At 40.5% G+C, this 12460-nt stretch overlaps 1 protein-coding gene across 4 annotated transcripts in view; it reads left to right on the top strand.

The window, feature by feature from the left end:
* lrp1 (LDL receptor related protein 1) overlaps positions 1 to 12460 on the top strand; it is a 384066-nt gene that overhangs the window by 245012 nt on the left and 126594 nt on the right. For all 4 annotated transcript variants that reach the window (XM_062971112.1, XM_062971111.1, XM_062971114.1 and 1 more), the window contains 3 exons: positions 337 to 559; positions 1683 to 1872; positions 11806 to 11949. In XM_062971112.1, the coding sequence (XP_062827182.1) occupies positions 337 to 559; positions 1683 to 1872; positions 11806 to 11949 (557 nt within the window). The remainder of the gene's footprint in view (positions 1 to 336; positions 560 to 1682; positions 1873 to 11805; positions 11950 to 12460) is intronic.

Below are 12460 nucleotides of genomic sequence, written 5' to 3'. Positions count from 1 at the left end.
AAGATAAAAGCTGAGAATTCATGGAGATAGAAAGAGGGAGGCTAAAGCTAACTGGGAAGATGATTTAGGATGAAGCCTAAATTCACTACATACAACAAATTTCATAAACATTTTCAAAATTTTATTATGAATGTATATAGTTTGTGTGCGCATATATATGGTAATATATGTCTGTCTAGAGCATTGATACATTATATTTATTCAGGTTTGTGGGTTTTCATTTATTAAGTATGTTTTGCTGTCATTATATTGAACTATTTTTCCCCTTTCATGAGAAACAAGCACTTTCTGCTTGTATTTGGCGAGCTCCTCATCTCTTCCTGCTTTCTTTTGTAGGAAAGTTTTCTTCACTGACTATGGGCAAATACCAAAAGTGGAACGTTGTGACATGGATGGACAGAATCGCACAAAGTTAGTTGACACCAAGATTGTCTTCCCCCATGGTATCACCTTAGATTTGGTAAACCGACTGGTATATTGGGCTGATGCCTACCTTGACTACATTGAAGTGGTGGATTATGAAGGGAAGAACCGGCACACCATCATCCAGGGCATTCTGGTGAGTGCTGTGTGTGAATGTGTAAAGAAATCAAAGGGTCCGTTGGAGCAATTGAATTGGCATTCTCTTCTCCACATTTTTGAAAATGTTAGTATCACAGAAATAATAATAATAATAATAATAATAATAATAATAATAATAATAATAATAATAATACTTTATTTTTCTATCCCACCACCATCTCCCCAGAGGAACTCGGGGCGGCTAACATGGGGCCGAGCCCAACACAGAAACAGAGTATAACAAATTAAAACACATATCATTAAGTAAAAACAATAGTACAGCAATCAAGTAAAATGATCAGTTAAAACATCACATATACTAAAACATAGAATGACCAAGCAAGTTGAGGCAGTAATACAAACATCACCACAATGGATAAAATGGGTCGAGCATAAGAAAATACATAATTCCAAAAGCTTTTGATAAAGTGCATAGACAAGTGTCAGAGAGACGGCTGGAGTAATGAGGGGTAGGATAAATAGAAAGCTTTGATTTCACTTTATCTAAAGGGTATGCAAATACAATGGCAGAGATGATAATCTGATCAGTAGACTGGACCTAGAGGGAGATAGATTATCTGACACAATTAGATTGGTAGGTGTCTATAAGAAGTAAAGCTGTCTATGTCTCCTCTGTTTTTTTTCCTGTTACCATTCTTATGCTGCTACATTTACGGAAAGTCATTGTGATATATGTAGTTGATGAAGAGCTGGGCTTGTTTATGGTCCATCTCGGGTTCAAATCTTTGATCACAAGAGCTGTAGTATTCAGGCTTCTATAAGCTTCTTAAATGCAGGACATTGCAACAATGTCAGTATGTAATGTAAAAATATTTATTCCATAGAAGCAAACTCATAAGTTATTCGGAGCATCACAAGAGTTGTTAAGAGATTTTAAGCCCAAAAAGTCTGCTCTTTCTGCACTCCTGAATACCTTTCTCCTGCTGACAAAGCATAATAGAAATAACATGTCATCAACAGAAACAAACATTCTGAAGAGCAGATCTTTTTGGATGATGCAAGAAAGCAACCCAAGCCAAATTGCACATAGCAAAGCAAGAAATGGTTACATTTTCCTCTGCACAGCCTAATCTGTAAAAAATAATATTTCTGCCTTCTAGATAGAGCATCTCTATGGTCTGACCGTCTTTGAGAACTACCTGTATGCTACCAATTCAGATAATGCCAATACCCAGCAGAAAACCAGTGTTATCCGAGTCAATCGATTCAACAGCAGTGACTTCCAAGTGGTAACCCGGGTGGATAAGGGTGGAGCTCTCCATATTTACCACCAGCGACGGCAACCAAAGGGTAGGTAGGGAAGGGTAAAAAATGCAGGCTGGGAAATGGCTGGAGGTGACAGGTTGGGACTTCAGGCATCTAAGAATCAATCAGAATGGCCAAAAGAACATTTGTTGCTTTGACTGCTTATCACATATGATATTTGGTGGAGATCTGTGTCCTTAACCAATTGTTCAAGGCTGGTTTCTGAAATAAGATAGCGAGTATGCTGTTTTCAAATATGGTGCTAAAATAATAAACATACATCGAACTACAGGGGAAACAATTAATTTCTAGCCCATGCCATTGGAAGATCTCTGCATCCCATTCAAATTGCAGCAGAAGGCTTAGTCCATTCTTGGCATCCCATTCATAGATGAGTATCTAATCTTCTGTCACAACTATTATCAGTTTGGCATCAGTCTGGGTAATCAGTCTATTCTTGTGTACTAAGTTCTGCTCACATAGCTCACATGGATTGTTTGGGCCATTCTTTTTACATACCATTTACACCACATCGATGGTCGGCCTGTATTGTGTCCCAGTTATTATCATCCTCGTAGCATCAGTCTAACTACACAGTTTTGCTTTCTCTGTGTTCTCCCTGTACTTTGATCTCTGTCTTTCTTTCTCAGATAACATGAGATTGATTGATCCTTCAGTCCCCTGCTATATTTGATTTTATAGGTCAATGGTTTTCAACCTGTGGGTTCCCAGGTGTTTTGGCCTACAACTCCCAGAAATCCCAGCCAGTATACCAGCTGTTAGGTTTTTTGGGAGTTGAAGACCAAAACACCTGGGTACCCTCAGGTTATAGATGGTCCTCCTTTAATAGGATCCTACAAAATAGTGGCATGGAAAAGTCTTACCATCTTGCCTTATTCCATAGATTTTCTTATCATGGTTGAGTAGTAAAATTACAGATTATGTAGTATGTTTATTTGGCTAAAATGTGGAAGTGGTTTTGTGGTAATTTTCAAGCAACAAACAGTGCAGTTTCCCGTTTTGCAGTCTCTGCTTATTTTATAGGCCACTGCATAAAGCTAAGAATGCATTTACTTAGACCTTTCCTTTCCTGGATGGATAAATGGTATAATCTTTTCAAATATCAACCAAGGTGGGAAGATTATTTGCACAAAATAGCTAAATTTGTCTTGAGAAGTTCTTTCTAGATTTCAGCTAATGCTGTTTTTAATGCTATGGTGTAAAGCCTTGTTAGACTTGATAAGCCTTATAAAGGTAACATTGTCTCCCTCCCAAGACTAGTTGCTAGAAAATGTGCTTATTGGCATTTTTGAGGGGGAGATGTGCAAAAAAAATGCACATACTTTTGAAAGCAGATTGCTAAAAGCCACATCGTTGAACATAATATTGAACATAAATTGCACAAATAAATTCACGAAGTAGGAAAAGTGGGAAGAAAATGCAATCTTGAAACCAATGTGACAGCAGGATGGGAAGACAATGTTGTTGGCATTTGGAGAAGTTCTGCAAAATCAAGGTTGTGAAATTGTCCATGCCTAGTCAAGGGACCATTGTTGTTGTAGTCAGCATAAAACCACCCAGATAGAGGAACTTCCTTGTTAATTTTTTTAAAAGTTGCACAGTATCCAAAGATATAACTGTGTCTTGCAGATATATTGAAGAAAATTCTTAAATGCTCTGTCTTTTAGGAGGTAATTTTCCTGCTTTTTAACAATAGCATCAGGATGACAAGTGAAGCTGCTACATTTTTAAAGGATTACAGTTTATTTTTAAATGTGTAAATTTTGATAGTAATTCTCTTTTTATTTTTTTTAAATGGCACGGTTAAACTGGAAAAATGAATGAGGTTGTAACAGAACCTATATTACACTGTTCATGTACAGAAACTGAGTTCAGAAGACAAGAGCATAAAGCTACAGTACAGGATGTCAAATTGACACTCCTATATACAAGAATATTTTATAGGTGTAACTACATTAATTAAATGGATGTATTCCTGGACTTTGCTGTATAGACAGTGTTCCCTCACTTATTGCAGGGATTACGTTCCAGGACCATCCGCAATAAGTGAAAATCCTCAAAGTAGGGACACTATATTTATTTTAATATTTATACATTATTTTAGTAGTGATACACTATTTTAAGTCTTTATCAACCAATCGTGTGTTGATAAATCACCTCCTTCTCCTCCCATTGTCGCTTGGGCTCCTTTTCTCTCCCTTTGGCTTCTCCTTCCTCCCTTCCTTAGGCTGTAAATTGTAATTTTTTATGATTTAAAATAGTTTTTTAGAGTTTATTGAAAAACCGTGAAAATCAGCGAATCCTTAAAAAGCGAACCGCAAAATAGTGAGGGAACACTTTACTTGCATATAAATCTCATGTATGTTGAGGGCTGGTTTGGGGGTCAAAGGTATGGATTGTCATATGTTCCATGGATAAGTTGAGGGCCATTCCTTCGAAACAGAAAAGTACTAGGGCTGCCTTAGAGGATCAGCTGCTCCTGGCCACCACCACTTAATTTTCCTACCGATCCATTCAAAAACTCAGAGAACAAGATGGTTATTCTTTAAAAAAAAAAAAAGGTTAAGATACAGTAATAACTCTTATCAAACTAGGAATCATCCCTTTCTGTGAGTAGAGTGGTGAAAGGTGAGTGCATAATCTGTCATGGGAGAACCTAAAAGAAGCATCAACCCTCTCTATTCTCTCGGTGCTCCTTTGAGAGGAAGCACCAAGGAGTTGTCAGTGCCTCCATTTACCCACCCTACATTCAAAGAGATTTGAAGCAGCACTGCGATGGAGAGAATCAAGGAGGTTAGTACTTCTTTAATGCTTTCGCTTTTTGCTGCTCTACTCAGAGAGGGAGGTGGTTCCTTTTTTGATAAGTGTTAAGTTACAAGCACTTACATTGACCCATAGAAATGCCAACCCTAGATTTCTAGGTCAGTTATTGGAATACATGAATATTTACCATGCTGCTTTAACTGAAATCTTTCCACTAGAGGCAGCATTTACATGAAAAGAATAGGGAGTGATTCCTATAGTATAAAAAAGAAGAGCAGCTCTATATGTTTCAGCAAACTTTTCAATTAAATCTAACACTATGCACATAATCAGGTAAGTCTTACATCAGTAAACAAAAACAATCTGAGTCCTCTAGAACAGGACTGCATAACCTGCGGTTTCCAGGAGTTTGGGCCTCCAACTCCCATAAGCCCTAGCCAGCTGTTCCAAACTGATGATTCGCATTAGTCAGGGGTTCCTTTTCACACTGAAAAAACCTATTTCTTGTCCATTTAATTTTAAACAAATATTTTTTCCATCGCTATTGTACCTCAAAAATGTGCAGAAGGTTCCACTTAATCAAATACACTAGTGCCGTGTTTTCCAAACTCTGGGCGTCAAGATGTTTTGGACTTCACCTCCCAGTATCTCTAATCATTGGCCAAGGGAGATGACGTTCAAAACACAGGGAGGACTGGAGTTTGGAAAAGGTTGCTCTAGTGCACTAATTCTTAGACTGAGTTCCGACCCCAGTTGGGGTCCTCTTAGCCCAATGTTTGGGTCACAAAAAATTGACAACAGTAAAAGATTTCTAAATGCCACTTATTTACACAAATCTGTTAGCAACAGCATGCAGGGTTTACAATGGCCTCTTCAGAAGATTCTTCAGCTGCACTTTATAAAAAGGGAAATTTGTCTGTTTAGCGAGTCTTGCAAACACTAATTTATTAACAGTAAATGTTTGATTTTATAGCTATTTTATATACCCATATACCTGGGGTTGTGTAAAAAATTGTTAGGCAGACAGGGGTCACAAAAAAAGTTTAAGAAACCCTGCTTTTAGTATATAGAAATCTCCATCTTTTCCCTCTGCAATTGTTTATTTGGAATCCCATTTTTTCTGTTCCCCATGTAAAATAATTTTCAATTCTTCTTGTTCAAAACATGTATCCTCAGAGGCACAAATGCTTGTTCATACCCTACCCTTTGCACTTTCTACTCTGTGTCTACTTGCTACTATGTTTCTTACTAATTTATGTACCAAAGCATGCAAGTGTAGCAAGACTTCTTAGCCCAGAAACAAAGACGAGGACAATGATAAGAGTGGCCTAGTCAACATGGCTTGGATCTGCTCTTTCCCCGTCACCAAGGGGAGGAACCCCCGGTGGTGCAGTGGATTAAAGCCTTGTGACTTGAAGGTTGGGTTGCTGACCTGAAGATTGCCAGGTTCGAATCTAACCTGGTGAGAGCATGGATGAGCTCCCTCTATCAGCTCCAGCTCTATGCGGGGACATGAGAGAAGCCTCCCACAAGGATGGTAAAAACATCAAAACATCCGGGCGTTCCCTGGGCAACATCCTTGCAGACGGCCAATTCTCTCACACCAGAAGTGACTTGCAGTTTCTCAAGTTGCTCCTGACACACACACACACACAAAAACCCAAGTGGCAATAAGTCGCCACAGCTTTTTCCTTCAGCTTTCCTTCAGCTTCAACAGCTCTCTCCTCCTTCATGTGAGGAGGGTTGGCTGACACCTTCCACAGGAATACTGGTTCTGTATTAGAAATTCCTGTCTGCTGTTACAGCTTATGGAGAGGATGAAATGGAAGCAAACAACCTTTTCAGCTCCCCTGATCTTCAATCTTCATTTGATGTGCCAGGATTGAAACCTGCCCCTTCCCCAGGGAATCTCCAAACAAATTTCCTGTGAATGCCCCCCAGCAAGGGAGAAGTCTGAATGGAGATATGAATATTAATGTCTCAACTACTATATAATGTTTCAGTAACCAACCACTCTTCAGCCAGCTCCCACCACTACCATTCCTGTGACTATCCCATTGACTATATTTTCAAAATCCACCCAGTCGAGGCAGCAAGTTCAAGGACAGCACTGCTGCTTTCTCAGTATCCATTGAATGGTACTGTTGGGAGCAGCCACATTGATAACCCTCCTGAGCAAAACCCTTTAGAAGGTAGTTAGATGATTTAGCTATAAATCAGAAAGTCTATGGTTGAGGTATAACATCTGCTATAAGCTTCCTAGGTAGACTTAGTTTCCCCTTTATGAGTGTGTCTGAACTGTAGAATTACTGCAGTTTGACATCACTTTGACTGCCATTGTCCAGTGATGTGGGAACCTGGGAGTTGCAGTTTGGCGAGGCACCAGCACATTTTGGCAGAGAAGGCTAAAGTTTTTATAAAACTACAACTCCCAGGATTCTTTGACATTGAGCCATGGCAAGTAAAGAGGTGTCAAGCTGCATTAATTCTCCAGTGTGCATGCATGTCTAGTGAGAGGATGGTGAATTTTTAAAGAATACTGGCACCTGAATGAATCTTAAGACCCATTACATTTTTAAGGTAAGGTAAAGGTTTCCCCTGACGTTAAGTTCAGTTGTGACTGACTCTGGGGGTTGGTGCTCATCTCCATTTCTAAGCTGAAGAGCTGGCGTTGTCCATAGATACCTCCAAGGTCATGTGGCCAGCATGACTGCATGGAGCGCCGTTACCTATTGATCTACTCACATTTGCATGTTTTCGAACTGCTAGGTTGGCAGGCGCTGGGGCTAACAGCAGGCGCTCATTCCGCTCCCGGGATTTGAACCTGGGACCTTTTGGTCCGCAAGTTCAGCAGCTCAGTGCTTTAACACACTGTGCCACCAGGGGCCCCTACATTTTTTAACCTATGTCTAAAATATGAATTGTGAAACCGACACAGGTGTATGAAAATAACGTTTTAGGTTGTAGCTTTATGCAAACCCTGGTCTGTTGCTTTGAATGAACTGAAATGTTCCTTGGTTGAGCCCTTATGGGTGAGCAAAATGTGGCCCTGGGGCTGCATTGTCCCCCACTATTTTTGTAGCCACCATTTGCCCCCAAAGAAGTGAATAGCCTCTCTTGGAAACCTGCAGTGACAATGAGATCACAGTCCATCTCCATTTATTGATATTTAAAAAGAAGGCTAGAAGTAGACTTCTTGCAACCCCTTTCATGCTGCCTCCGGCATTTTAAACCAATCCACACAGTTTCCTGAAGTCGACATTTCACCCATAGACCCATTGAGTACTAGGGTTGTCAGAGTTCAAAAGGAGTGGATTTTTTTTTTCTCTTTAACATCTATCTAGAAAAGTTAGGTGTTGCATGTTACCTGACTAGCCACAGGTCATTAGCAAAACCTGTTATAATTCCCTCTTCTGCACAGTCATTAAAAGTACAGGAATCCTATCCAATTTTCAGTTTGACAACTTTACTGAGTACTGTTCCGACCAGAATGCCATTTCATTTGTATCAGTCTTTGTGTGCATATCAGCACTAATTCAGCTGCTTTGTTCACAGAATCACTTTGCAAAATAGAATATAAGCATTCCTGAAAGCCGATCATATTTTGTCTGTGATCTATTCAGAGTGAGGGCATTTTTGCCCTATTGCTGCTTCCATAAATAGCACCCCTGGGTCAACTCCTTCCAGCTCCTTTTGTAGATCGTTGTCTAGTGCTCTTAGTAATGTCTGCCCTAATTTCTAACTAGAGTCTTGTGGCTTGCTTTTAATTAAAAACGAAGTCATTGGAAATCATTGCCAGGGTGCCTAACATTAGTGTTTTGGTTGTTCCTGACCCTAAAGCTAATCACCTACCCCCTTGCTGAAATGTGATACATCAACTATGCCCCAAATGGGTCCTTCTGAGCATTTCATTATCTCTCCGCAATTCTCGTAGAGGAAGAGAAAGCAAAGAAGAAGGTGAGGGAAGAGAGCAAACTTGAAAACTGTCCCCAGAGAAGACTGTGTGGTGTATGATTGATTGATTAATTACTGCCTTGCAGAAAAGGAAAGGATTAAGCAGATGTGGCATCTTAAAATATTAATAGCATCCTCTAAGGGTTGTTGCTACTGCTTCCTCAGAGCAGAGTGATATTAGTCTGGGCTGTGGCTGAAAGGTCCTCCACCACTGAGCTGGATGTCTGGTTCATTTATTCCTGTTCCCATTAATCACTATCACCTCACATCTTCGCAAAATAAAAAGCCAGTCCTCGTAGTTAATAGCTTGCAAGTTGAAAGTCCTGGTACAGTCTTTAGTCTACTACTTAGGATTCTGTGAACTGTAAAACTAATCAGGAGATTCCAGGGTGAGATTTTTCCATATCTTCTGGGATGGGTCCCCCTCCCCATGTGGCTCTTGAACTTTTCCTTAAGGCCAGTTTGTTTCTGGTGAGGAAATAGAACATGATTACCTATTGTGCCTTGACACAGGTTTTCTCTGGTTGTGGCATGACAAATGAGTGAAGGGCTACTTTGGATGTCACCACAAGTGCCAAAGGAAGTGTATGGGATTCTTACATCCTCTTTGTGAGATAACAACCCAAACATCACCTTATGTAACAGTCCATAGGATTGTGTGCCTCAGGGGTTCTCAACCTGTGGGTCCTCAGATATTTTGGCCTTCAACTCCCAGAAATTTTAACAGCTGGTGAACTGGCTGAGATTTTTGAGAGTTGTAGGGCAAAACACCGAGGAGCCACAGTTTGAGAACCACTGCTCAAGATCATAAGCCAGTAGTCCCTAAGGGCCTGTAGAGTGGTCATTTCCACTTCTGCAGTCATGTTCTGGCCCAACTGAGTAATGTCCACATGCCCCACAATAACGGACAGCCTAGCAATGCCTACTATCAACAGTTTTAGGTGCTCATTACATGATACTTAACTAACAGGGAGGATTGTGCTTTAGAACTAAGGTAAAACAGATAAACATTTAGCCTGGTGCAGCAACTTAATCTATTGAGCTGCTGAACTTGCTGACCAAAAGGTTGGAGGTACGAATCCAGGGAGCGGGGTGAGCTCCCACTGTTAGCCCCAGCTTCTGCTAACCTAGCAGTTTGAAAACATGCAAATGTGAGTAGATCAATAGGTACTGCTCCGGCAGGAAGGTAACAGCGCTCCATGCAGTCTTGCCAGCCATATGACCTTGGAGGTGTCTACGGACAATGCCAGCTCTTCGTCTTAGAAATGGAGATGAGCACCAACCCACAAAGTCAGACACGACTGGACTTAATGTCAGGGGAAAACCTTTACCTTTATCTATTTCACTACAAATATTTCAAATATTTCAGCCAATCCATACCTCTTTGTGGAGCCCCCGATGGCGTAGTGGACTAAAGCCTCATGACTTGAAGGTTGGGTTGCTGACCTGAAAGCTGCCAGGTTCGAATCCCACCCAGGGAGAGCTCGGATGAGCTCCCTCTATCAGCTTCAGCTCCATGTGGAGACATGAGAGAATCCTCCCACAAGGATGGTAAAACATCAAAACAACAACAACAACAACAACATCCGGGCGTCCCCTAGGCAACGTCCTTGCAAACTCAAGTTGCTCCTGACACGAAAAAAAAACCTCTTTGTTTTTTTCACACACTAGAAATATCGTGAATGAATACCTATGATCCAACAAACATGTCCTCCTACTGAATATAGAAATGTTTTTTATCCCATTCTTCAGTGCACATGTTCTGCTCACATGCTATTGTAAATTCCCAATACCTGTGAATTTAATAAATAATTAACACCATTAGCAGGGTCTGCAAATAAACCAAATTTGACTGAAATAAAAATATCTTCACCATCTGGAGAAAGAAAGGCAATATGGTGGCAGCAGAGATTTCATGAGGCTGTTGCATGGGGCACCTAGTTTCTGCTCCGATCCATAGAACAAGAGGTAGCAGGTAACAGAGAAGAAAGAGACAGTGGCAGCTGATGACATCCATATTAGGGAATGGATGGGGAGTCTCTGTGATGTTTACCCTAATTTTAAAATGAACTGTCCAAAGTGTTGATTTCTGTCTTCAAGATATATTCAACACTGGGATGTTTCCTTTAAAGTTCAGACTAAAACCCAGAGTAGACTCTTCTAACTACTAACATAAAAGTCACCAGCTTTATTCTCTTTGTAATGTGTCTAAAAATCTCCATAAATAATTTTAAGAAGCCCAAGAAAACAAGGGTTTTCAAAATAATGAACCCAATTTCAAAATATTATATTTCACAATGACATGTTACAGTTAAACGAAAAGATACACACAGTTTAACCTGAGTTATCAGGTTATCAAGTTTTACTAACCATTTTGAGCCAGAATATAAAATATAACCCTGAAAATGGAGAATATCTCATATTAAGGAGTTACCATATTGCGCATGACTGAGGCTAAGGGCTATTTGTGCACTCGGAGAGGCATCTAGTAGTAATGATTTGGGTGTACCCCACCCTTTCAAGTGGAAAGAGTTTCATTCACGGGTGGTTCATGAATCCAGAGATATAGTGATTACAAATTGGGTCCATCATTTTGAAACACACTGTAATACAGGTGTTCAAGCAATAGTTGTACTCTTCAATTTGAACAGCAGATTCTACACAGATAGCTTGAATAAACTCTCTTAGCCAATAGTTGCATCTTACCTAATTGAAGCAACTTTCAGTTGAAGTCAACTTTGATTTACAATAAAGTTTTTTTTTGTGTGACAAGAGTTTCTAACATCAGGGAATAATATTGGACACTTCTGGCTGCAGGTCAGAGAGAAGTCAGCAGGGTCAAAACCTTTAAAACAAAGTAGAATATATAGAATTTGAACTCTTGCAATGGGTGGTAGTGCTTCATACTTGCTGATGTTTTTAAAACAGCTGCAGTAAGTGCATTGATCTACATCAGGCATGAGCAAACTTCATCTGTCCAGGTGTTTTGGACTTCAACTCCCATAATTCCTAACCAGCTGTTAGGAATTGTGGGAGTTGAAGTCCAAAACACCTGGAGGGCCAAAGTTTGCCCATGCCTGATCTATATACAGCACTACATGGTTCAGGGGCAGCAACTGAGGGCTTCTCTGTTTGCATGTCCTCAAGAAAGGGCTTGCGGTTACTCTTAAATGTTACAGTAAAACATGAGAGATGTAATTATGTTGTAATAAGCCTTATGGCTTTTCTCTGTGGTTGCAGTGAGGAGTCACGCCTGTGAACCAGACCAGTTTGGCAAACCTGGTGGATGCTCTGACATCTGTCTCCTTGGAAACAGCCACAAGACCCGGACGTGCCGTTGCCGATCAGGATTCAGCCTCGGCAGCGATGGGAAGTCTTGCAAGAGTGAGTGGCATCTGGGCAGGGTGGATGTAGCGTGGAGGGAGAAGAAACTGGGCGGAAGAGAATCGGTCTTGACCTTGCAGTTAAAAGTCACTTTTCCCGTATCACATTTTTGTTTAAAAGCTGGCTTTGCTAATCATTGCTTTGAATCAAGAAGGAGAGTGGTCTATTTGCATGTCTTGCTGACAGAGGGAGCATTCTGGTGGCAGGTGCAAAGTGAAGAAAAGGGATTCTGGTGGGTGAACATGTAGGGAACAGGGAAGCTAGAAGGAGAAACAGAAAAGAAAGAACTAACGCTTTATGACAGATTTATGTGGAATAGATGTTTTGACAAAGTGGTTGAATCTTCCTGACTGTGAAACCAAGTCCCACATCATCCTGTGCCATAGCACGGTGCCTTAGCATTGTGTACTGGGAAAAATTTAAGGCTGGGCTTCTGCAGTTATGCCAGTTTTATTACCCCAGCATTGCCCACTTGTTTCCAGAATGCTTAGGTCACTTCACTGATGATGGA

Source organism: Anolis carolinensis, chromosome 2 (genome assembly GCF_035594765.1).
Source record: "Anolis carolinensis isolate JA03-04 chromosome 2, rAnoCar3.1.pri, whole genome shotgun sequence".
Classification (NCBI taxonomy): Eukaryota; Metazoa; Chordata; class Lepidosauria; order Squamata; family Dactyloidae; genus Anolis; species Anolis carolinensis.
The sequence above is the reverse complement of the archived record's forward strand: the minus strand, read 5'-3'. Positions and strand labels throughout refer to the sequence as shown.